This window comes from Drosophila novamexicana, unplaced genomic scaffold, assembly GCF_003285875.2.
Source record: "Drosophila novamexicana strain 15010-1031.04,08,12 unplaced genomic scaffold, DnovRS2.1 tig00000820-arrow-pilon, whole genome shotgun sequence".
Classification (NCBI taxonomy): domain Eukaryota; kingdom Metazoa; phylum Arthropoda; class Insecta; order Diptera; family Drosophilidae; genus Drosophila; species Drosophila novamexicana.
In genome coordinates, this window is record NW_020824828.1 from 3,044,272 (window position 1) to 3,069,197 (window position 24,926).

Below are 24,926 nucleotides of genomic sequence, written 5' to 3' on the forward strand. Positions count from 1 at the left end.
AGCTTTATGTTAAATTAATAAATTTCAGCTTTCAGGAGGAAAAAAAAAGTTCCTTTTTGCTAAGTTATGTTTCAGTGAAAAATGAAAAATTTGCTGCACATTTCGTGGCAAAAATATAATGGACTCTGTAAGGATATGAAAAAGGAAACCAACCTCGACAATTTATCAGCGCACAATATCAGGTTTTTTTTTTTTTTGCGTTTTTAATAAATTTTTTACCTGGTTTTCGTTTCGTTTCGTTTTATTTGATTTTATTATTTTCGCTGCAGCCTGCCAAACTTTTGTTACAATTTCGGTGTGTTTCTGTTTTTATATACCCTGTATCCAGTGATTGCTTAAAAGGTTGTTATGTTTTTGTGCAAAAGGCAGAGGGCAACAGCTGCGATACCACAAAGTATATACAAGTCCGATCAGCACGACGAGTTGAGTCTATCTACATAGTCTGTATATATTAACACGCCAAAACCCGAAAAGGGAACCGAAACTGTTTAGATTTTTTCCATAAGCAGGGTATCCCCTAGTCGGGAACACGTGCTTGTCTTCTGCCTTGCCAATTTTATCGTCCTTTGCTGTTTGTCATGCAATTTGCTTATTTATTTTTTGACTGCAGCGGACAACAAGTTGTAAAAATCATTCGCTGACTTTTTGGCCAGACTTTTGGTCTATTTTCTTGAATGCTTTCTTCTATTTCTTTTTACGTATCTGGTTGCATTTTAATTGCCAAGCTCTATTTTATTCTATTTTGTGGTGGCAGCTGTCCTTTGCCATCAGTTGGTTCAACAAACTGATGCCTGGTCTTGGCCTGCCAGTTGCAGCCCGTAAAAAATCCTTTTACTCGACTCACCCAAAAGGGATAAATGGCTTGCCATGGGCAGCCATGTCAAGTGAAATGTACTGGAAACACAGTATTTGTATGCCAAATAAAACCAAATTTAAATCAAAATTTTAAATAACTTTAATTGAGTTTCGTTCGCGACTTGATGAAGAACATTTTTAACTTGTTTTTTCGCGTTTTTTTTTTGGCCTATCGATTAGTTTTTGTAAAAGGCAAAAGCCAAGATTGTTGAAAATGAGCTTACAGTCGAGCAGATGATGAACAATGATAATGCATTTCTGTTTAGTTCACTTTTCACTAATTTTCCACGCTTGTAGCTGAAATTTCCTAAAACTTTGTGTTGTTATTAGCTCAAAGAACGGCAAACGTGATTGAAATGTTTAAAGATGTAACATAATATTAGATTTGAGCTGTATATTGAAGGAATATCAAATCTCATATTTTCGTACATTTATTGGTTTCCGTTCGAAAGAAACCTTGAAAAAAGTAAATTGTAATTGCCTTGGCTTTTGCATCATTTTAAAATTTTAAATTCAATTTCATATTCACTTTACTTACGCTTATTTCTAAAAATATTACACAATAAAGTTTGCTCTACGATTTACCGACTGTAACGTGGGATGCGCATAATGAAACCTGGCTAGAGATGAACTTTCACCTTTCGCCTTTCGCTGCAACGGTCTGCCCATAAACACGCTTAGCTGCAACGACCCATTTGCTTATCACCTAACTGGTGGTCATGCATTCATTTCCTTGAATCAATATATATATCCAAATCTTTGCCACTTTTGCGGAAATGGAAAATAAAAAAAAAAAAGTGTTATACAGGTGAAGGCGCTTATCAATAGAATAGCATGCACAGGTTAAATAGCTGCACCTGAACCTATATAGTATATATATTGCCCACAAGCTGGAACGCTTCTTCGTTTTCCTCTCCGTGTTAACGTTTAATGCAATTTTGCTTCGGTCTCCGTTTGACAGTCGCCAAATACCTAGCAGCAAATGAAGGTAGGGCAAAGCCATGGCAAACGACATCCTTTCAGTCTTTGCTGTGCTGTGTAAACACAGGACATATAGTGAAATATTGAAATATTGCTAAACTTGTAATACCTCTAACAAACACAATTCCATATTATCTCCTGTTTTCTTTGGGCCCTTGCTGCTATTTAACCTTACAAACAGTTCAGCTATCGTGTTTTATTTGAATGTTTCTCGATTTGTTGCGCAATACGCTCTGCATGATGTTGCATACAAGACACGGCTTACTCGTGTCTGGGCAGGGTTACGTTGCAGTCAATAGGCAGGCTACAGTGCCCAGAACTGAAAACATATGCAAATGTGACACTCAAAGGGTTAAGAGCGAGAGCGAGACTCAGCGGAACGGACAAGTCAGGACACGTGGACTGAAAGGCTTGTCAGACATGTCTGGCACTTTGGCCACTCGGACTCAGACAGCTGGGACTCAACTGTCTACTTTAAATGCCGGGCACACTTAGAGTGGATAATTTTTATCAATTTTGTATGAACTGAGCCCATTCCAAACGGCTAAAACGGGGTATACTGTTTTTTGGCAAATATATGTAACACTTGGAAGATAGTTTTTTCAATACCTTAAAGCATATCCATTCTCAATTTAGCATCAGCAACCGACTCGATTAAGCAATATTCGGCAATAAGGTTCTCCTAAAGCAGGTGCAGAGCTTTCCAGTTCTCACCATAATTAAAAGACTAGAGCACTCTTGCCTTTTTTTTTTTTTTTGTTCTTTAAATATTTAATTAGTTAGATTTTGCTGCTTTTAACAGTTGCCATTGAGCTTTGACCTTGACAGTGACTAATTAAACGCTGCGCTTTATTTTGGTTTTATATCGATTTTGATTGGACCAACATCGACGCACATCTTTTGTTGCCAACTTTGACCTTTGTGCAAGGCCTGCAACTGCACTGGATAGTTGCATAGTTCGATGGTTGGATAGTTGGGAGGTGGCTGTCGAATCCGAATTAGGTTGAACAAAATATCGTATTTGCTAATGCAGAGCAAACCAAAAGCGCAGCGCAGCAGGGCAGCTGAACATCAGGACAGCAGCAGCACAGCAGGATAATTGAATGCAGGACACATGACAGAAGAACATGCACAAAACTTACTTTAGGTTTTTGCTTTCCACTCCTTATTGTTGTTGTTGTTGTTGTCATTGTTGCCTGCGCTGTTCTTATGGCTTTTTATTGTTTCGTGCTGTGCTGCCCTGCTTTGGTGCAGTTTTAATAATTCAAAGTGCTGCAATAGACTGCCGAATGCCAGCTAGCTGTTAGCTGCTAGCTGCTAGTTGCCCAGCTACGATTCCCTGTCGCATTAAATGTTCTTTTGTTTTGTATTTACACCGACCACACTGAATGTGCGCACGTTACGTATACGCAATGCGGGGCAACAGAACGTCCCATCAAGCGAAGCGTATGCACCTCAAACTCGACCGCATGAGCAGCTGTCAACATGGCAGTGCAACGAGTCTATGTTCCTTTGTATACCCTATATGCTGAAGTAGGTGCGAAAAGGAATTATACAGACCAAGGCGGCTTTCTGACTGTGCAAACACCGCAGTCCATATGTTAAAATAGATATTCTTCTCACTAAACTTGATCTCTACCATTCGTAGAATCAATTCATTCTGCTTGCGTATAGCACAACATGCGTCTAATAAATGTTAGGGTATACGTTATCTCGTAAGGTTTCTCTGAATATCGAATGCCCTGAGTCGAACAGTGTGTGGCTCTAGGGTATCTTGTAGTTGGTTAAAAACTCTTTGCAACTCAAGCAATCTCTGGTTAAGGACTATCTTTAGCTTAAGCAGTAAGTGCTTACAGGGTATATCTTAGTCAAGAGAGAATCTTCTCAAACAATGTACATCTTATACTATGTGAACCCCTGTATTTATGGTATCTTAAAGTCAGGCATGCACTGTGTTTGGGATATGTCTCTGGTAATTAGGGTATCTCTTATTAAAGTAACTTATCGATGTCGAATATCTCCAATTGTGGCACTGTGTGGCTATGGGATATGTGATGAGAAATGAAGCTATGTGTTTATGATATCTCAAAACCGGACACGCACTATGTATAGAATGTTTTTCAGGTTGTAGGGTATCTGCAAATTAGACACTCTTTGGATATAGAGGTTTCTATTACTCAAGCAATCTCTAGGTATATTATATCCTTAGCTTAAGCACTCACTGAGTCTAGGGTCTCTTCAAGACAAAGATCTCTCGGGTAATAGGCTATCTCTTAGTCAGGCTTAATGTTTAACAATTTAGGTTTTGATCAGATAACAGAATCGCACAGATAATCTTTATTTCTGCTTATCGAAGATATCGTTATTCTTCAGATCAGAATAGTTGTCTAAGCATTAAGCTCTAAACTGTGCGTTATAACGATTTTGGCTTTAAAATCAGAACTCTGTAAAACTAAGGCAGTATATGTGTGGTAATTACTTTTCTTTTCTCTGCTTTCCATATGTCAAATTTGCCAGTTCTACATAAAAAGGGTCTGCTTTATATATATTTTGACCTAAAAAAAAGGATCAAAGCAGTAGCTTTTACAAAAATCATTTTGATGTTTTAATAGTTGGCTTCTTTTCTGCGACCTTATGTCAAATTTGTCAGTTTTACTTAAATGCGCTAGCTTTTGGTTGAATTTAACAGAGACGACTGACTGACCGTTACTAACTGCCTGTTACGACTCCGTAAATTTGCTATTACGTTATCACTGCTTAGAAACTGGGACGCAGCAGCTGCTTTTAGGAAAATCCTTTTGATGTTTTTATTGTTTTTTCCTTTCCTCTCAACCATATGTCAAATTTGTCAGTTAACTTTTAAAGAGGTTGCTTTAGATTTCAGTTTTGACAGGCACTTTAGCAAGGACAGATGCACTTCTATGCCTATCTTGCAGTTACGACTATGTAAATTGGATTATCAAGGCCCAGAAACTGGAACAAAGCAGTAATTTTTCAGAAAATCCTTTTGATGTTTTTATTGTTTTTTCTTTCCTCCTAACCATATGTTAAATTTGTCAGTTAACTTGTTAAGCGATTGCCGTAGATTTTATTTTCAACAGGCACTTTAACAGGGACAAGAGAAGATAAGAAAAGTTGGTCTTATTATACATTATCAAGGCCCTTAAATAACTCTTACTAGTTTCTGTTTTTTTTTTTTTTTTTGCCATCTTTATCACGTTCCTTGTGTTTCATTTGGCAGTAGCTGCTGCTGCTGCCGCCTGAACGCATTTTTTTTTTTAGCCATTTTGTAGTTTGGCCGTGGAAATTCGTTGGCATTTCATTTTGGCCTCGTCTGTAGCGGCTGCATCGGTTCCGTTTAGGCTTAGGGCCGCTTTTGGCTTGTGTTTAGCAGATGTTTCCCATTTTTGGTGCGCTGATTTACATCCAAGGCTGCACACTCACGACACGTCCTTGGCTATTTGCAGTCCCTGCTTGAGAATCCAAATGCGAATACAAATGCCAGGGCGAATACAAATATCAGCGCTTCGAATTGCTCTGAAACCAACGCAACATAAACATAGCTATGGAAATAGCCTTATGCTTAATATATAGCTCTAATTAGTGGAGCTTCACGTTGCCTCTAACAAAAGCCCTTTGGGTGTTGCACTTGGCCGCAATCTTAGGCGGCTGACACAGTTTCTCGAGAGCTGCGGCATCCACACAGCATCAAGCATAATAATTATAATGAGGCTTCAGATGCTGTCAATACGCCCAACACGAATAGCAACAAAATGTCAAGCAAAATTGCCGTGCATAAATATTGTCTCCTCCATTTCTATATGGACGCAATTAGCTTACAGATTCTAAGTAATGCGTGAAAGGCTGAACTCATTTTGAGATACTTAATATCAACAATGATTAAGCTTTTAGTTTATTAAATAGTAAGTGTTGTGCTTGCATTAATTTGGATTCCTGGCACTTAATTAAAGCAACACAATTTCGTGGCACCTTCAACCTGAAATAATATTGTTAATTTCTCAACAGTTTGAATGTGAGATATTCTACATATATATTCTACATTAGCTCGATTTGAAACAGATATGCACGACAGGATATAGTGCAATATAGATGAGTCTGTTCGGGATATCCTGAAAAAAAATGTATTATAGAAGAACGTTACATAGTGTGCCCGACAATCAAGATGCCTTTTGCAAGCATATAAGGAATGTCAATGACAATGTTAAAAAAACCTTTGAATTTCTAAAAGTAAAATTTGAAAATACATTTGAATTAATGTGTTCCGAGTTAAAGAGGTCGTAAATTAGAGTTCACTGAGCAAGAAATTGCGAATATAAAGTTGTCAATGTTGAAATTGTTGTTTCATTCTTTTTAGCACTGGCTGCTGCTCACTTCGTATAATTAATGACATCAATGACGGACAGGATTTATAAATATTTATTGACAAACTTGGTCTGCGTCTAGTGGTTGGTTGTAGCTCATCTGTTTGCTTTGTTGCCGCTAATGAAAGAGACATCAGTTAGTTAATTATTAAATAATTAATAATAATCTAACGTGCATGTGATATGTCAGCCCTGTTGACAGTCGTCAGTCGTCGGCCAAACACGAAAGCTAAGCCACATTTTTGTGTTTGCCTTTGCCAAAGGGCACATTTGTTACAGCCTGGAGTGTGGGTTCCTTTGTTTGATTATCTTTTGTATCTTCGGCAATGAAAGAAACATTTTCTTTTGCACTCGGAAAAAAAGAAAAAAAAAACAACGTTAGTAGCAGAGGAAAAAGTTTTTAAATAAAATCTCAAATAATAAGCCAAATTGGTTTTGTTGATAAATCACTTTCAACTTGTTGTTTTACTGAAAATGCTTTTTTTATTTTTTGATAGAGTTGGAAACAATTCTCGTAGTTCTTTCATAGAGATATTTAGTAGTTCCTTAAAAACTTTTTTATTATTATCAATTTAACTTGATAACACGCCCAGTTTAGTTCATAAGCACGGAAATAAATCTGGCTAAAATCAAAATTATTAATGGTCTAAAAATTAGTGACTGAGAATATTTGCAGCTTAAGAAAACTTTTACCGAAGTAATTTAAGGCTTGGAATTGTCCTCTGGGTATTTCGCTGAGAAATTGCTGCAGCGTCGCCATTAAATGGCGGACGCAGAAAAGTGTGCTATGCAAAATTGCAATTTACTTGCGTTAATTTAATAAAGCTGCCATCCACACACACACTCATACACACATACACACTGCCTCAGCTTAAATGCACAACAACGTATTCTTCTACTTTTCTGGTTGCTGTTGTCAAGTCAGCGAATGGGCATCTCGTGGTTGCTTGGAATTTATGTCTTGTAATGCAATCTGTTTGCTGGTCTGTCGCCTTGAGCTGCGCCAGCGAAAAGCTGTTGAAAATAATTACTTAAAAGACGAGCGCAACTTTCATGCCCGCCGCACAAAGCCGCGTCTCAGTCGAAGCAGCATGTTCAACGGGAGGGTCTGATATGATGATTATATTCATATGTACTTCAATCTGAGAGCCTTTCAGCTCTATCATGCATTGTCAAATTAAATGGTTCAGATGTGCATGAGTATATGCATATGTATATATATGAGAGAATAATCAGAGAATGATTTAAATGCTTCTTAAAAGTACTTAAGCTCAAAACTCTTTGTGTTCTACTTGTGCTAAAGCTCTGCCATTTACAAGCAGCATTGAAAAATAATATTGTAATGTGGCAAAATGTGTGTCTTGGATAGATAAAACAGACAGATTCGTATCGATGAAAAAAGCATTTTTTGTGCAACAGTTTTTCACCCAATTTCCACACTGGGCTGTGAATTACTTTATATATACAGACAGTGTGCATTTATATATATATATAACAGTTGGTCCTGACAGCTTTAATGGCAGGTGCTAGCATGCTGACATTTTGACAGGTGCTCTCTTCTAGTATAAACACAAGCACTAAAACTGGTTTGTGGAATTTCGGACATTTAGAATGCGAAACATTTTAAATGAAAATATATTTATTTATTATTGATTCAATATAATTAAAAATGTTTAGGAGCTAATTCAAATAAGATATCCAGGAAGCACTTTCTATTGGCATCTTGTTCTGGTCAAAGATATCAGCTTTTTCTCTTGATATAATATGCATTATTGTGTCTGGAAAATACATTTTATTTTTGTGATAAGTTCTTGAATATACGTAAGTAATAACTTTTTCTTTTTCGTTTTTTTTTTGCGTGTCTTCCTATCAACTGGCTGCGCTGTTGTATAAACGGAATACAATTTATCCAACTTTTGCAAATCCGTGACCTTCACCTTCTTCAGTCTTTTGTTCTGGCTCAGCGTTCATTTTATTTTCATGGGATCAGCACACGCGCTTGGGCTCGCTTCTTGTCTCCGCCCGAAAGCCTCAGTTGTGGAATTGAAGTCGGATTCATGCGGCTTTCGGCAATATTTGTGGTTGGGGCATACTTGGGGATTTAATTGAGCGGCATGCGAGAGCTTTGACACGCTTCCACACGCACGAATGTATCATTCCAACCACAACACAGACATACTCGCACGCACTCACACTTACACACACACACACACACACACACACACACACACACACACACACACACACACACACACACACACACACACACACACACACACACACACACACACACACACACACACACACACACACACACACACACACACACACACACACACACACACACACACACACACACACACACACACACACACACACACACACACACACACACATAACGCAAAGAATTTCGCTTAATTGAATATTAACGCCTGTTGCCTAGGCGAAATATTTTCGAGCGAACGACATCGACGAGCAATAAAAACATAGCTCCCTCGGCTTCCCCGTTAACCCACCCCCCTTCTATCCCATTCCATACACGCACCCACTTCACCCAGTTTTCTCACGTTCTACTCGCCCGGCTTGTGTCGCAATCTTCAGTTTTTCTATTTATTTCAATTAATGAAGCTGCGTCTTCGTTGTTTAATTAATTTGAAAGAAGGAGCCCTTCAATAGTGGTCAAACATGTTTTGGGTGCTTGTATACCCTGTACCCAAACAATTGATGGTCATGTATGTCATAGGTAAAACTATTATTTAAATAAGATATTACAAAACGATAAGCTTAACAAAGATCCAGGCATTGCTTTCCGATGAGATTCTATCCGGATAAAGAGCGTATCTGAAATTTTGTTTTCTACTCATTTTCCATACCTAAAAGTGGATACTCCAAATTAATAAGTTTTTTCTACAGAACCCCTTGTATATCGATCGGGGAAACTTAACCTTGAAGTGCTATTGTCATCCCAAGGACTAAGCACTGGGAATAAGTTAAGATTCAATCAGCCAAAGTTCTACCAAAAGAGAACAACTGTGAAATTTACAGCTTATCAGCATTTACAGTTTGCTCAGTAAATAGAAACAGCTTTACTTTTGTATTTGGGTTAGAAAGAAACCGATTTGAGTCATACAGGGTACCTGCCAGTCGACTACTCATGAGTCGACTACTTCTATTTTGGAAATCAACTGCGCGGCCCAACTCGAAGTATGTGCGGCAAGTGCGCGTTTCGGGAATTAAGGGATTACATTTTCAATGCAACATACTAAAGGCATTTTAATTAGTGTGCAATCACTGATTAATTAGTTTGCATGTAATATACTTGATATATGTACGATTGACGTGAGCTTGATGCACACAGTGCTTAAAGCTGAGTTGGGATATTTTGAGATGAGAGCTTTTTATGGCAGGGCATTCAAATGTTCGTCGAACAATAATTTGAATTCCTTTGGCGCACCCCGAAACGCAGTCGGCAAGCCAAACGATATTTTGGCTCCTTTTTGTTGTGGTCGTTTTATGTATGTTTTATTTATTACCTTACTTTTTGCGCATTTCGCTTTGTTTGCTGCCTTTGGCAGGAGAAGCAACTAAAAAAAAAAAAAACAACAACAATACAGAAGACAAAAGGCAAAGTCAATGCGCCGCTGTGCAAAGCATAAACGAACTAATTACAAAGACAATAACAATACCAACAGCTAAATATAATCGAAAACAACAACAACAAGAAGGAAAAAAAAGGCAAGAAGAAGAAGAAGAAGAACAACAACAACAACAGTAACGTCATGCAAGCTTACTTGGCGCAGCGCGCAGCTGCGACGGCTGTGCGGCCAACGCCAACGCCAACGCCACCGGCAGCAGCAGCGCCGGCGCCAAGGTGAACGTGCAGCAGCTGAAGCTATCGCAATAGAGAGCAAGAGCTAGTGCGATAGCGAGAGCAAGAGAGCGCGCACGCTGGAGCAGCGAAGAGCGAAACGGTGTCAAAGCAATGCGCAGAGTTCAGCAGCGCCGCTGCAGTTGCATTCGAGTTTCAGCAGCGCAACGCAGCAGACGTTGACGACCGCGGGCGGCAGAGAGCGAAAGCGAATCAAAGCGAAGCGAACTTAAAACCAAAGTCAAGCCCCAGCCGAGCCGAGTCAAGCCAAATGCGATCGCAGGCGACGGGGCCAAAGTGCGAATAACAAAAGACAACAAAACAAACAAAAAAAAAAAAAAAAAACTGTGCTTAACTAAAAAAAAAAAAAAAAAAAACCAGACACATATCGCATGTGTTTTCGGCGATAAAAATAACGATAACAGTCAATCGATAAACGATAAACTTCAATTATAGCTACAGAGTGTGTGCTCAGACAAAATGTGCAGCCGAAAATGTTTCCGCATGCCCACGTTAGTCATCTGCGGCGTCTTGCTGACCATCGTGCTGGTCTGCATTACAGGCATTACCCTAACCAACAGCATTAACATATCGAATATCGTTAAATTGCGAGAAAAGGTCGCCAGCGACTCGGCGGCGGCCAATGGCGGCCATCAGGCTGCCCAGACACGCGCCGCGCTCGTTGAGCAGCAGTACTCGACATTGCAGCAGCATCATTTGTCCAAAAGCGATCTGAACTACATATCAGCGGCAACGCATCCAAAGAATCTACAGCGTTTCCTAGCGACAGCGCAGCCCCAACAGCAGCATCAGCAGTCAGCGCAGCCCAACAAGATTGTTATCGAGATCGGTTTACGAAGCAACAGCGGCAGCAGCAGCAGCAGCAGCAGCGGCAACATCAACGACAGTGGCGCCGCCAGCTTAATGCCCATGCCGCATATGCTGCAGGCAGCGGATGCGCTCATGGAGGGCAATGTTGATTCTATATCTCTGCCAGCAGCAGCGCCAGCTGCAACACAGACACCGACTACAACAACTGCAACTACAACAACAGCAGCAACAACAATGAGACCCAACAACAATGAGACAACAACAACAACAACAACAACAGCTGGCACAACTCTCGTCTTGGGCATTGCCGATCATAATCCGGCGGGCATTCAATTTGAGCGCCGTGCACACGTCAAACAGGTAATGTCAAAGTCCGCCTCCGTCATATGGCACGCCCCCTCCGGGGAAGATTTACTATCTATAGCTTCCATTTAGCATTGTTCGTTGATTTGCCGGCAATTTTAATTTTCAATTTTTCTGATGCGCCCTTTGTTTGACTCGCGTTATTGTTGTTTGTCGCTGTTATTGCTGTTGTTGTGTTGTTGTTGTTGTTGTTGTTGTTGCATCGCTAATCATCACCAATGCATTGTCACGTCAACAACAACAACAACAGCAGCAACAATTCAGCAGCAGCGAACGCGATAAACTACAGAACCATATTCTACATATAAGCAAATATTTCCAGCTGCATATAAGCATTTAAATTATTTGTGTTAAACGTTTATGGCTTAGCTAATGTACAGTCATTATAGAGTAACGGCACAAAACGGCAGTTCTTAAACAAGTTAGCAAAGTTTTAGCCGACTTGTTGTATCAAATCGTTTTATTTGTTAAATAGTCGTGACAAAACGTAACTGAGCTAGATCGTTACAGTCGCATGCAACCGACTGCGCAATACTCTGTTCACAATGTTCAAACAGCGAACAACTTGTTACACTATGGGGCTAGTTGCGGTCCGACACTGGATTCTTAAAAGCAGATCTTGAGATTTGTATTTCCCACATGCATTAAAAAACAATATATATTACAAAAGAATATTGATTTTTGAAAGGTGAACATTCCCTAAGATTTTTCCGATGCATAGATCATGTTTTTTGTATGAATATTAACCCCTAGACATCTTAGGGAATGTTTCCTTATAAAAATGCACATTCTCTTGCCACATTTATATAGATATATGCATAATAGGCGAACTTCTGTATAGCCGATTTGGGTGATATTATTATAGAAAAAAAATAAAACAATTTTAAAAATCTTTTAGAAGTCAAGTTTCCTTTTAAATTATGTTAGAAATATAAAATGATCTATATCTTAACCAAATCAACTGTTCACAAATTATAAAATATTGCACAAATTTTGGCGAAACTTGAGAACAGTAAAAATTGAAGAGCTTTAGGAAACTTGATCTGACCTACCCATAAAAGTTTCTCATTTATGAAGTTCGCATAGGAAAATCAGAAAATTAGGTTGCGCCAAAAACATCGCGGCTCAGATTCATATATCGTACATATGTGTAATTTAGCCTGTTTAAAAAGTATTTAATCTTTGTGAGCATACTTTCTTGCCTATTTGTTGTCTAACAACTCAATAAACTAAACATTATACCCATTTGATATTTATATATGCATTGCATATTTATTAGTAAATAAAATAAAAGTTGAAAACAAATGCAATCGGGCTTGCAAGTGCTTTGAACCGATCGCTGATCGAGAACAGCTATGCAATTCTCAAACGGTTCACGCACTCCCCCCTACCATATCCCACCTCCGCCGGACACCGGACAGCGCCAGAGAACCAGTTCATTGGAATCATTTTACTAAAAAGTTTTGCACAGCGTAATTGCACTTCAGGCTGTCAATTACTGAATCAACAGCAAAAATAAATTACCACTCTATAAATGATATACGAGCCTCCCTGGCTCTCGCTCTCGCTCTCCTCATCTTGGTGGCTGATTACAATAATTAACATAGTTTTAATGACACTTGGCAAAAAGTAAATTGGAAAACAAATAAGCAAAAAGCTAAAAAAAAAAAACACACACAAAAAAACAAAACAAATGTCAATTGCATTCTAGTTGCACGACCACAAAATCTCTCTTAAATCGCAAATTTTTCCAAAGCTCCTAATGCGATTGCTGCGAGAAAGTTACATCTCTCTATTCAACCATCTCGCTCTCTCTCTCTCTCTCTCTCTCTCTCTCTCTCTCTCTCTCTCTCTCTCTCTCTTTCTTTCTTTCTCTCTCTCTCTCGCTCTCCCTCTTGGCTCTCTGCTGCTCTTTGTTGGCGCCATGGCAAAGTTCAGACTCAAGCTTTTGCTGCTGCGAATGCAATTGCAAATGCAAAGTTAAGTGCAGCGAGAGGGGCGAGGCGGAGGCGAGTGCATTTTGTTGAATGTTTAATGCGAAAAAGCTTAACGCTGCGAACCGTACTGTTGCCTTCGCCCAGCCCCCGCGACCCCCCTAACCGATCCGACTGCCAGCCAGGCAGCCAGGCAGTCAGTCAGTCAAAAGCCAACGCTAAGCCAATTAACTTTGCAAACTTATTCCGTGTGAAATTAATTACTTGAATTTTTGTTTTAATGCATGGCTGTGCGGCTGCTGCTTTTTTTGTTGTTGCTGTTGTTGTTATTTGTTGTGTTAAGAGGGAGAAGATACACAAACAAATTAAACTGATGAATTTTTGATGGGTTATTTATTAATGTACGCGCACTAATTTTAACGCTTACCCTTTCCTTACTTAGATTGTTCCCAATAGTTCAGTTGCACAATTAAATTCCTTGAGTTCCACAAGTTCGATTTCGCGTTGCAATAATATTTCATGCAAATTTTCTTTCACAACTTTTGTGTATTTCTTATGCGGAAAATGGGGTGCATCTAGTACCTCATATCCGTTCAAAACTGTCTTCAATCTTCAAGGCTCTCAGCTTAACCGTTGATTGCCAAGTTTTATGTAGTTCGAGAGGTTCTTGAAAGATGCGATACATTGAACCTTTTCATAGATCTTTGGGTTTAAAGCTGACCGTGTGAAAAACAAAATAATTTCATAGGTTAGTTTTCCAACCTTTGTCCGACCTGGCAAATTTTTATATACAACTTTGCAAAAAGTTCTCTAAATTTGATTGAACCAAATTGGAACTTTAGTTCATACACTTGGACCATTTCCAACGCAATAGGGTGGATTTTTCGAAAAACGTGAAACGAAATCTCCAATAATTTTACGCAAAATGTTAATATAAAAATGAAAATTGTCTGGAAGCGAATCGTATGATAAATTATCCCTTTATTGCGGTTGGAATGTTTTAAAATGTGTACTTTTAAAAAGGGCACTTAAACCGATCTGATGACAACCAAAATGTTTCACGCAATCGTTTTCCATTCATTTTCCACTCTTAAGTGTGGAATTTTGTAGAATCCGTCTTGCCGTGCATTAGCTTCCTAGCTCGTACGGTTCAGTCTGTGCGTTGTTCATCAATCAATCATTTTGTCAGTCAGTCAGTCTTTTGTTTGGCGAAATAGTTTTTATATACAGACCTTATAGGGGCTTTCATAATTCTCTTAACCCTTGCACGGACTTTCTCGCTTTGTTTCACTTAATATGCTCATTTTTCATACAAAGTTTAGCCCATTAAATTATATTGTATGTTTTTCTGACTAGCCCCGCAATTAAATTGAGGCGCGGTCGACTTTCTCTGTGCCGTGAGGGCTTGTAAAAGTTTCTTAATAATAAATTGCTTAACTTTTAGGTATACAAAATCACATTGCAGCCCAAGGGGGTTGTGTTCAAATCTTTGCCGGGCACTCCCTAACGCTCTCAACACGCCGTCGGCTCGTCACGTGCTAATTCAGGTGGGAGGGGGTGAAATGAACTAAACGATGATCCTGTTATTTAATTTTAAATTATGCCTAGAATTAGCGAACGCATCTCCTTTTCGCATGCCTCTCCAATTCAATGAACAGCTTTCTTACGCAATTTATATTCAAGCGCTTGTAATGAGAGAGGAAATAAATATTAATAATTGCATTTAATTAAAACCGTGTTATTTAACAGTCAGCAAAACTAGTTTTAAATTATAGAATTGAATATATTTTGTATCACCAATAAGCTATGTAATTTACATATGAGCTTTTATTATCAACTATCTTTGAGAGCTATATAAAATATATAGTTTGAAGTACACAATACTAGGTAAATTTAAAGGAAAAAGGTTAATTTAATCAAAGAACACGTAAGAGGCTATAGTCGTAATAGTTCCCGTCTATGGGATACCCTGAACCCTCTTAAAATAAGTATATAACATATAATGAATATACGTACTATTCTATTTGCTGACGAGCTCTTAAAGCCCAAGAGATTTGCTCAAAGAACAGAATTGAAATATCGATAATTATCGATTGCTTGGAAACGGGCCAAGTTATCGATTATCGGAAACAAACTCGTACTGCGCGGGCACTTGGAGCTTCCAGGTTCTGAGATCCTTGCGTTCATACTTACGAACGGACGGACAGACATACGGACATGGCTATTGATGCTGATCAAGCATATATATAATTTATGGGGTCGGAGATGCTTTCTTCTGCCTGTTACATACATTTGCACAAATACATAATACGATTTTTACCCATTTTCCGTGGGCTTAGGGTATACAAATCACTACGATTACTTTTGACTAGTATGTTTAATCATCGATAGCAAAAATCGCAGAGCGTACAATCGATACAATCAGCTTAGTCAGCTATTGATCGGAACTATCGATTGTGTTGCGAGTTAAACCTTACACAATCCCATACATGTTTTTATTTTATTATGGTCATGTTGTATGTTTAAACCTTGTTCCCAGCGATAGGTCGTCTTGCTGATTCTTGGTACCGTTAACCGTTTTCCCGTCTGCTGTTTGCTGTTTCCTGTTTCATTGCTGCCATTTTTTTGTTTGCCCCATCAGTGCGGAACCCATCCGCATCCGTCATGCCGGAGCATAATTTATAACAACAATTGCAATGCAAAACAGCCTCTTTAAATGTAAAACACGCGCCCGCTTACCGAACCGAATCGAACTGAATCCTTATTTTGTCTGATGTTTTTCTTTCTTCTGTTTCTCTTTCCTTGCAGGTGAGTTGCAACCGTGTCTTGTGAAGCGGAAAATGTGGCATAAGTAAAAGCTACCTCGAATGTTTCGGCTTCTCTCTGATAAAAAGCGTCACTTTTAGTGCACTATCGTGGCAGGTAGGTGGGGATTGGTATTTGGTAAATCTGGCCATGCAGGGGCAGCGGAAATTGGAGCTCATGCCACTGACGGTTGGTATAATAAGCTTCAATTTGGCACAAAGCGGATATTGCAAGGACACTGACGCTCCAATGTCAAAGAGAGGTGACATCCTAGGTAACCAAATGACAAAACTGGGTTTCTTTCTGCCATTGATTAATGCGTTAGCTAACGCCCCAACGCTTTCAATTATGCTGACAGACAGCAGCTTCTGACTACTCCAAAAAAAAATGGGATATGCCTTTTGGAAGGCTTTACCATCGTTGACACGCATTTTGCTTAGGGAAAAATTTTTGTAAATTTATGACAAGAACTGCGACAAGAGTTTAAATTCGGACGAAGGACGAACTGAGTTGAGCTGAGTTGCAATAAGTAAGAGCTACTGGTACTGTAGTCCAAGCAGCAATAACCTCTTCTTTGTGCTGATAAAAATCGATAGTTTACCATATTCAGAATCGATTCCATTTGGAGTATGTGCAATAGTAAGCCCAGAGTTTAGTAGTTCAGAAAGCCCAATTAGAAGAACATTATAAAGCTTTTACTCATTTAGGCCAAAAACTAACTAACTAAACTAAAGCAGTGTAATACAAAAATATCGATTATAATCGATAACTATTGATAATTATCGAGAGCTAAACAGCTTTAAATCGATGCCTAACCAAATAATATTTCGTAATTTAATAAAAAATTTAGAGAACTTAAGAAAAAGGGTTTAAACACTTCAATTACGTACGGTCTTTTAATGCGATGGTCGGTTCGGCCGATAAACACAAATATTAATGATATCGATAGTTATCGATCGATCTTTCATTTGACGTATCTTTTGTGCGCAACCTACATTAAATCGAATTTCGACTAAGTTCCAAAACTGAGCAACTCGTCGTCTGGATCTGGAATATATATTGCAGTGTGTACAGATATATATCTATCTATTATTTATGAGGTCGTCGGACAATTCATGCCAAAATGCAGGGCGAACCAATTTTGTTGCACATTGCTTTGGCGCTTCTCTCTCTCTCTCTCTCTCTCTCTCTCTCTCTCTCTCGCCTGTTGTCTTAGTCGGTGGGTGGGGTAGCTCGGGGGCCGAAAGTAATCATTGTTCGATACCGGAAACTATTCAATTTCCGCATGACATGAAGCGTGTACAAAACAGGCCAAAGAGCTGAATACTGAATACTGAAAACTGAAAACAGAAAACAGACAGGCGGCACGAAATGTCCTTAAGGACATCGGACGCCGAAAGCCAACAAGAACGTGGCACATCGGACGTTGACGACAACACAACCGAAAGGCGGAACGAAGATGAGACCAACAGATGCTGCTACTGCTGCTGTTGCTGTTGCTGCCTCCAATGATGGCATATATGTATATGCCCCAATGTGGAGCACTTTTGTGCCGTGGCTGTGGCTTCAGATAGTTCCATTTCTGGTGCACGCATTTGAACACTGATTGGTTTGGGTTGAAATGTTTAATGGAAATAACGCACTATGGCTGCAACACATTTTCAGCAGAAGCAGTAAAACGCAAAAGATTCAAGCTCTAAGCAAACAAAAATTGTCTGCACTGAAAATGAAAATATAAAAGCAAATTCACAATGAATTGAACGTTTTTAAATGCAAATGAATGAATAGCGACATTGTTAAAAAGATTCACAAACTCAAATGCTTGCACATCTCTCGTCTGGGTCTTCTCTGTATAGTTCTTATCCCATTGGATGAAAACTCTCTATAGCTATACGTATGTATAGTTGACCGCTAAAGAGTCAGCTTTTGATATGTAACTGCCAAAGCTCAGTTCATGTTGTTGCAGCCTGTTTGGCAACAGCTCCTTCTGGTCGGCTTAGCTGCTCCGCATTTTCATTTTTACCTTATGGCAATCGAAGTTGCTGCTCACACCTGACCAGCTCGTCAGTGCTGCGCGTAAATTGTGTAGTTTTAGGAACATTATTTTTCTAAAATTTGTATACTTGGGTATATTGTTTCTGTGCCATTGACAGTGGTTAGAGACATTGCAAAAGTCAATAACTAAGTCCTAGTCCCTTAATTCAGCAGGTCGATAGTTCATGACCGATGATTCAAAGTTCCCGCCAATAAATATCGATCTGGCCATAAGCCTCTGTCAAAGTTCGTCGGTCTTAAAACTGCCTCATTTTACAGCTTGAGACCTACGATTTTGAATTTTGCGAGTTTTCCCTTATATCATATGCACAACAAGTTTTATATATCTTTTGGTATCTTCTCCTACTGTGCCAATATCGACAAATATCGATCGCAAACTGCAAACTCATTCTAAAGAAAGCTGGCAACACTGCTGCTCAGTGCAAGTCTGAAGCAAAAGCTAAGGGCAAAAGCCGAATACCTTTACCTAATGCTGCTGCCGCTGCCGTCCTTAGGGACAGGTCTCTTGCTATGGGATATGAAGTGCAGCATATCAAGCACTAACACAATATTGGGATGTGTCCTGAGGCAGCTGCAAGTGCAACTGCAATTTGTGTGACTGTGTTGCACTCTCAGGCAAACACACACGCCGACACACCTCGACAGACACACTCACACACACACACACACACACATGGCCAAGGATGTGTGGTTTTAGGTATTTCTTACCTGTTACGCTTCGTTAACTATTTGATAGCATAAAAAGCTTTTGGCTATCAATCAAGTGGCCCTCCCTTTCACTCAATTATTTAGTACAGTTTGTCCGGGAGTTACGCTCAGCTGTTGGAATGTTGAATGTTGAAGTTTGTGCCTGGATAACAACTTGGTATGCCCCAGGCAGCTGTTTGAATCTCGGTCAAAAAACAAAAAAAAAAAACAAGTTTTACCTTTGACGAAATACCCTGCGCACTTGACATCGCGGCTCTGCTTCTCTTAGTCTTGCTTATTGTCTGATATTTTTAAAAATGTTGTACCCTTTAAAGACATGCTTATTCTGCATTGTGGGGAATAGGAGGTGGAACCCAAAACTATTCTCGATCTGTGAATACTAATCGAAACCCTATATACCAAGTTTGGTGTATCTAGCTCTTATAATGTTAGAGCTATGATTGAAAAACAATATTGTAAAATCGATATTTATCGATACTATGAAAATGGGAAAAGATATCGAAACATAATAAGCTCGTTCTGCGTATCTGCGTATAGGGCAATATATATTTATAATATCGAATATCTAGCTTTTGTAATTTTCGAGATCGACGCGTTTACCTAGATGGATAGTTGACCAATTTGATCCTTATCATAATATCGAAGTATTTATACCCTCTGATATACTTTCCCTCATACCCCTAGCTCATGTAATGGCTTAGATTCGACCGCGGTATAACTCATGTGCAATCTGAGGCAATTTCTCAATTCACTGCCAGAACATGTCTCATTTATCATTCAAGGCAACCATGCCACAAACATGCATCATTCAAACAGATAACCGAAACTTTTCGTATGATTTTTACTTACAAATTACGCTGCAATTGATGGCCGAAAGGACAAAAGCAACAAGAATGGAATAAAATTTGGCTGTCGTTTTCTTTACGACTGTTTCTAATTGCCAGCTGCTGGTCGAAAGCGTCCCTGATGTCCCCATTAGAGATGGGGGGATTTTTTCAGCAAATGGTCAAAAATTTCGATCAACTCGTCACGACACTCACGACCTTTTTTTATAATTTTTAATATAAATAAATTAAATATCCATGTATAATTAGGGCATTATTTTTAGAGTGGTGTGATCAAAACTATAAAGATAAAAATAAGTTATTTTACCATTAGTTAAATAAAATCGCATCTAGAATCGCTAGTTTATAAAAATAAAGAACTATACAGTATTTATTTGAATAAGTTTTATAATTTTAGAGTACGAAATGTTACAAAATTATATTGTCTCTAAAATTCATTGCTTCGATTGTACTTTCAAGATCGTTCAATCAAGCTCTATTTAAAAATGTGGCATTTGCATGTTCAAATATGCATATATTTATGCATATATTCTTGATCAGCATCGGCAACAAATCAAACTAGTTCGTATTTTGACCAATTGAAAAACTCGTGGCTCTCAGAGACTAAAAGAAAGCAAGGGTCAACCCCTTTGGGATCAGCAACTTTCGATAACTCCCAACGATTCCATTTATATATATTTTTAGCTGTAGCTCTTAAGTTTTCTGTGAGGAGTACATAATTCGTATTATAAATGATATACCTAATTTCGTATTTTCGTATTAATTAATCTGAATCTGTTAATCTCAACATCGATAAATATCGATAGCTAATTTCTGTCCTATGCATACATTGAAATTGTACCTTCCCAAAATTTCGCTTACTAAATATTGGGACCTTGATTTGGTCGTGCCTGCTTCGTGTCACGATTAAAAACACGACAAGCGCTCCGCTCTAGAGCCAATACGCTCCAATCAACGGAGGCTAAGTAAAGCGCTCGCACTTAAATTATTGGTCCCGGCCAGAATCGGACAGTTTGAGTTCCGTTCGTGTTTAGCACAAGGGAAATTGCCATCGATAAAAAGAAATGTTTTATGGTCTCGAGTTGCCAATGACTGCGGCATAGAAACGACGTGGCGCACCTCTTCTGCCTGCAAGAACTGCCTATGAATTGGCCATAAAAGCCGAAAGGCTGGCCGCCTGGCCGGCAGTTTCTTAAAGGCCAAGCACTTAAAGCCCAAGAGCTGACGACGAAGCTAATCAATTGAGTTTGCTCTTGTACTGAAACTTTGAATATCCCGCCGTGCCATGATTTCAATTCAGTTACAAAAAACCTAAGTGTACTGCCGCCTTCAAAGTCATTGCCAAAAGCCGATATATATTTTGAGCACCAGCTGAGCTCCGCTCGACAAGTACTTCTCACGATTGACTAGCTAAAAATGTCCAATTAGGCCCCGCGCTCTGGGATCTGGCGAGCAGCTGCTGCGATTTGGCGGGCTCCAGCACAATATTTTTACAACATTCAGTGCAAATATTACACACGTCGAAGCGAGTCTATAAAAGTGCGATACGCCCACTCGCTTGAAAGCCGACCTCATGGCAATCTCTGGATTCTCGTATAAAGCGTGTCGCCTTCATAAATATGTGATGAGACTTCTAAAAACCGAGACACGATAACAGACTTTGAAACGGACAAAAACAAAAAATAAAACACAAGGGCGGTCGGCGGGTCTAGTGTTAACCGCAACATCAGCGCCGCAATTCCAATCCATTTTGTCCGATTTAACAAATCGAATGCCCCGAAAGCTGACAAGTTGATCAAACTATTAATTTACCAAACCTCACGTAAAACAAGTAGATGGCATGCCGAAGTTTAAATACCCTTGCAGAGATGTGGCTTCAAAGGATTGTGCCAAAATTACTTTACTTTCGGCCGATTTTTCATATAGAGCTATACGAAATATTCGTCCAATGTGAATATTATTGTCTGTGCTTTGAAGCACATGTATACGTATGTTTACCCTTTAAATCTCTACGGAGTAGCATGTAATACTATAGGGCTCAGTGCAGGGTATTTGCTTGTCGAATACTGTCAATAAAAATACGTTAAGACGGTTGCATCAAATATTCAAAGGCTTTTACGAATGTTAATTGGAATAACAATATAACATCAGATTTGTTAAATACAGGGTAACTGCTAGTCGAGTTCCGACCCTAACATACTATTTTGCTTATATTTTAAGCATATCCCGTGCATGTGTAGCAATTAATTGTGTATAATATTGTTAATTATTAGGTAATATATTTATATATATATTGGAATACAGGGTATTTGCTAGTCGTGTCCACGCATAGAAAACACACTTCAATAAGCCCATTTTGATCGCTTTGGAATTTCGTTTACGGGCGCCACTTGAACAGCTGCTGCTGCTGCTTTTGCCGAAAAATCTCTCTCCCCTCTCTCGCTGCAAAACTTTGAGATACAGCAACAACAATTGGGAAACTGAGAACTTTGAAGTTTTTAGTCAAGAAATGCCACGCATTGCAGACAACAATTCAACTAGCTGTCGTTGTTGTTGTTGTTGTTGTTGTCTTGTGCTTCCGAAAACTTTTCCTAGTGAAGTGTTTATGTCTGGTTTTGTGGTTGTTCGCTGCAGCAACAGCAACAACTACAGCAACAACAACAGTAACAAGGGCAACTTTTGGGCTCTGGCAGCAGCAGCAGCAGCGCCCGCATGTCAATGAAAAATATCAACAATACCCTTTGACCCCCGCCGCCCCCAGCTCCACCCCTTGCTGCCCAATTGCTCTATCAAGCAAATATTTGTTTTGCGTTCAGCGGCTGTTTAATTTCTAGTTTATGTTGCATAATTTTAGGCTGCGAAGGTCAGCTGCGGCCTGATAAGCGTGGGCGTCGACTGCGAGATTGCAGTGGGGCTGAGGGGAATAGGCGACAGGCGGCAGGCTACGCGCAAAAGGTTGGCTCTTTGATAATTTTGTGCTGACAGTATCGTTGAAAGCGCCCAGCCAGGACGTTCCGGGATAAGGACGATGATTCGAGCTATCTGGGAATCTTTTTGCTTACGTCCGGCTGCCCAAACGCCAAATCAAGGAGCGGAAGGAAGCGCAGTGGCAATAGCAATAGAGGAGCAAGAAGAAGAGCTAACCATTGGCATGTTAGTGTGTGTGGGTGTGCTTGTGTGTTTACTGTTGCCGGCCTTGGGTTGGTGGCCAGATGCTCAATCACTTGATTGACAGGACAACACACAGCCAGAAACTAGCTGACAAACATTTGGGCTTGACGTTGTTATTAACAACATACACACACGCCCACACACACACGCACACACACGCTCATTACTTATATTAGGCATGAAGGAACCTGCGATGACAAAGGCAATATTTGAATATACAACAAACTGAGTTTGTTATCATATATCTTTAGAAGTGCGCTATTTATGGAGTACAGTGATCCCTCGGAAACTAAAACGTTCCCTAAGGTATACTCTCAATGGCAAGCGCAGTATATTGAGTACTTAAAGACTCCAAGCCTGGCATATAGATATAACGATATCAAGTCATGTCAGAAAGGGTATGCCGGTTATGGTAAGAGAGTATTCGAACAGTCGAGAGATTTCAATTTGTTATTTGTTGTCTTTTTATGGATCGAGAATATTCATCAGAAAATCAAAATAATGCAAGTTTACATGAATTTAACTTACATTTGTAAGTTTAACATTCCTTAAAATATAAAAGAAAGAAATTTCAATATGATATATAATGATATAGCGTTAGGCTGAGACCAAGAAAATATTATTAATTTTTCGCTTTATTTTTGGTTTATTTTTTTTAGTATTATCTTCCGTTTTAAAGAGGTGTGATTAATTTTTCGCGTGGATAATTTAGTTAAAATTAAGTTATCATTGATATAAGCATATCTTTTTCTTTTCTAACATTATTTTTGTTGACGAACACTCGCATGAATTGCATATAAAATTAACATTGACTACAACTCGTAACATTTTTGCATTGTAATATTAGAACATTTGGGAATTCGAATGATTCGCGAACGCGAGAGCAACTATTGTTGCCCGATTACTCGAAATAGCGCAGATAATTAATGACATAATCGCTGTGCCAAATCGCAATTCATTTCCCCGACCATAAGTTACATGCAATAATGCACCTTTGTGCACCTGAAATCTCTGACGTTTTGTTGTTGGGTAACTGGCATTTGGGCCAACTTGGTCAGCGGTTCGCATGTAATGCTAAATGTAATTGCTGGCTGGCCAACAACAGCATTAAGCAACGGCAATGAAATAAATTGAATTACATGTCCTGTCGCCGCAACAGCAGCAGCAGCAGCAGCAGCTCGACTGCCCTGTGTGCCCCGTGTTAGTATTGTCTGCACCTGCCATATGGAGGAAACATATTCATAATGCCGCTGCCTGGTCCAGGCGGATATGAACATTTTGAATATGGCTGGCATCGGCTCGCTTGGCTGCCGGATGGTTGCATTGATGCGGCTCGACATGGCCCGCTCTGGCCCTGGACACAGCTCGATTCTGTGCTTTAATGAGCGAAATAACATGCGATATTATTCATTAATGTCTGTCGACTCCTGTCTGTCGACTGTCGTCTGTTGTCTGTCTCCCTTTGGCCAGCTGGACAACAAATTGGGGCATACGCTGCAATTAGAAATTTCATATGCGAATGCATGTGCCGCACATGGATAGCTGCAGCGCAATAAATCAGATTCATAGCTTTTCAGGCGAGCAAGCATTCAATTTGCATGGATGCCAACCTGTACATGACAGGTTCTCGATCTTGTCAAGCCAATACGGTTTCAGATCTATTTCATTTTCCAGACACCTCAACAATAGAAGGAATCTTCTTAGAAATGAGGAATTAATACTGAGTAAATTCCAATTAAACGTCATCATGAACAGCTATTTTGTTGCACTTTAAACAATTTAAAACGAAATGCAACTTTAATCAAAAACCAAATACATTATACCCCTTTTAATGGCTTGAAGGTATAACCCCATTTTTATACATATGCAGTCCCCAAAAGTAACTGCATTTAAACATGAAATATAAATTCAAGTGCACAATTGTGCGTTGTGTAAAGTTTAATTATTTTTTTTATATTTATTAATTGTACATTTATTTTAAACGAACTTCGTAAAGTTTTAGCTTAACATTCGCCGGAAATCTATCTGAATCGAAAGTTGAAATGCAGAAATCTTCAACGCAGTCATAAATGACAATGTCTGCCATTTTCGACAGATATTTTATTTGTTGCCAGGCTAAAACATTTCC

General features: G+C 39.2%; 1 protein-coding gene across 2 annotated transcripts in view; it reads left to right on the plus strand.

Annotated features, from left to right (window-relative positions):
* Positions 1-24,926, plus strand: part of LOC115764261 (mannosyl-oligosaccharide alpha-1,2-mannosidase IA) — a 78,339-nt gene that overhangs the window by 27,002 nt on the left and 26,411 nt on the right. The window contains exon 1 of one of the 2 annotated variants that reach the window (XM_030707181.1): positions 9,927-11,277. The exons of the other annotated variant lie outside the window; for it this stretch is intronic. Coding sequence (XP_030563041.1) covers positions 10,567-11,277 — 711 coding nt within the window. The 5' untranslated portion in view covers positions 9,927-10,566. Of the gene's footprint in view, positions 1-9,926; positions 11,278-24,926 lie in introns of those variants that run through there. 2 annotated transcript variants of the gene reach the window in all.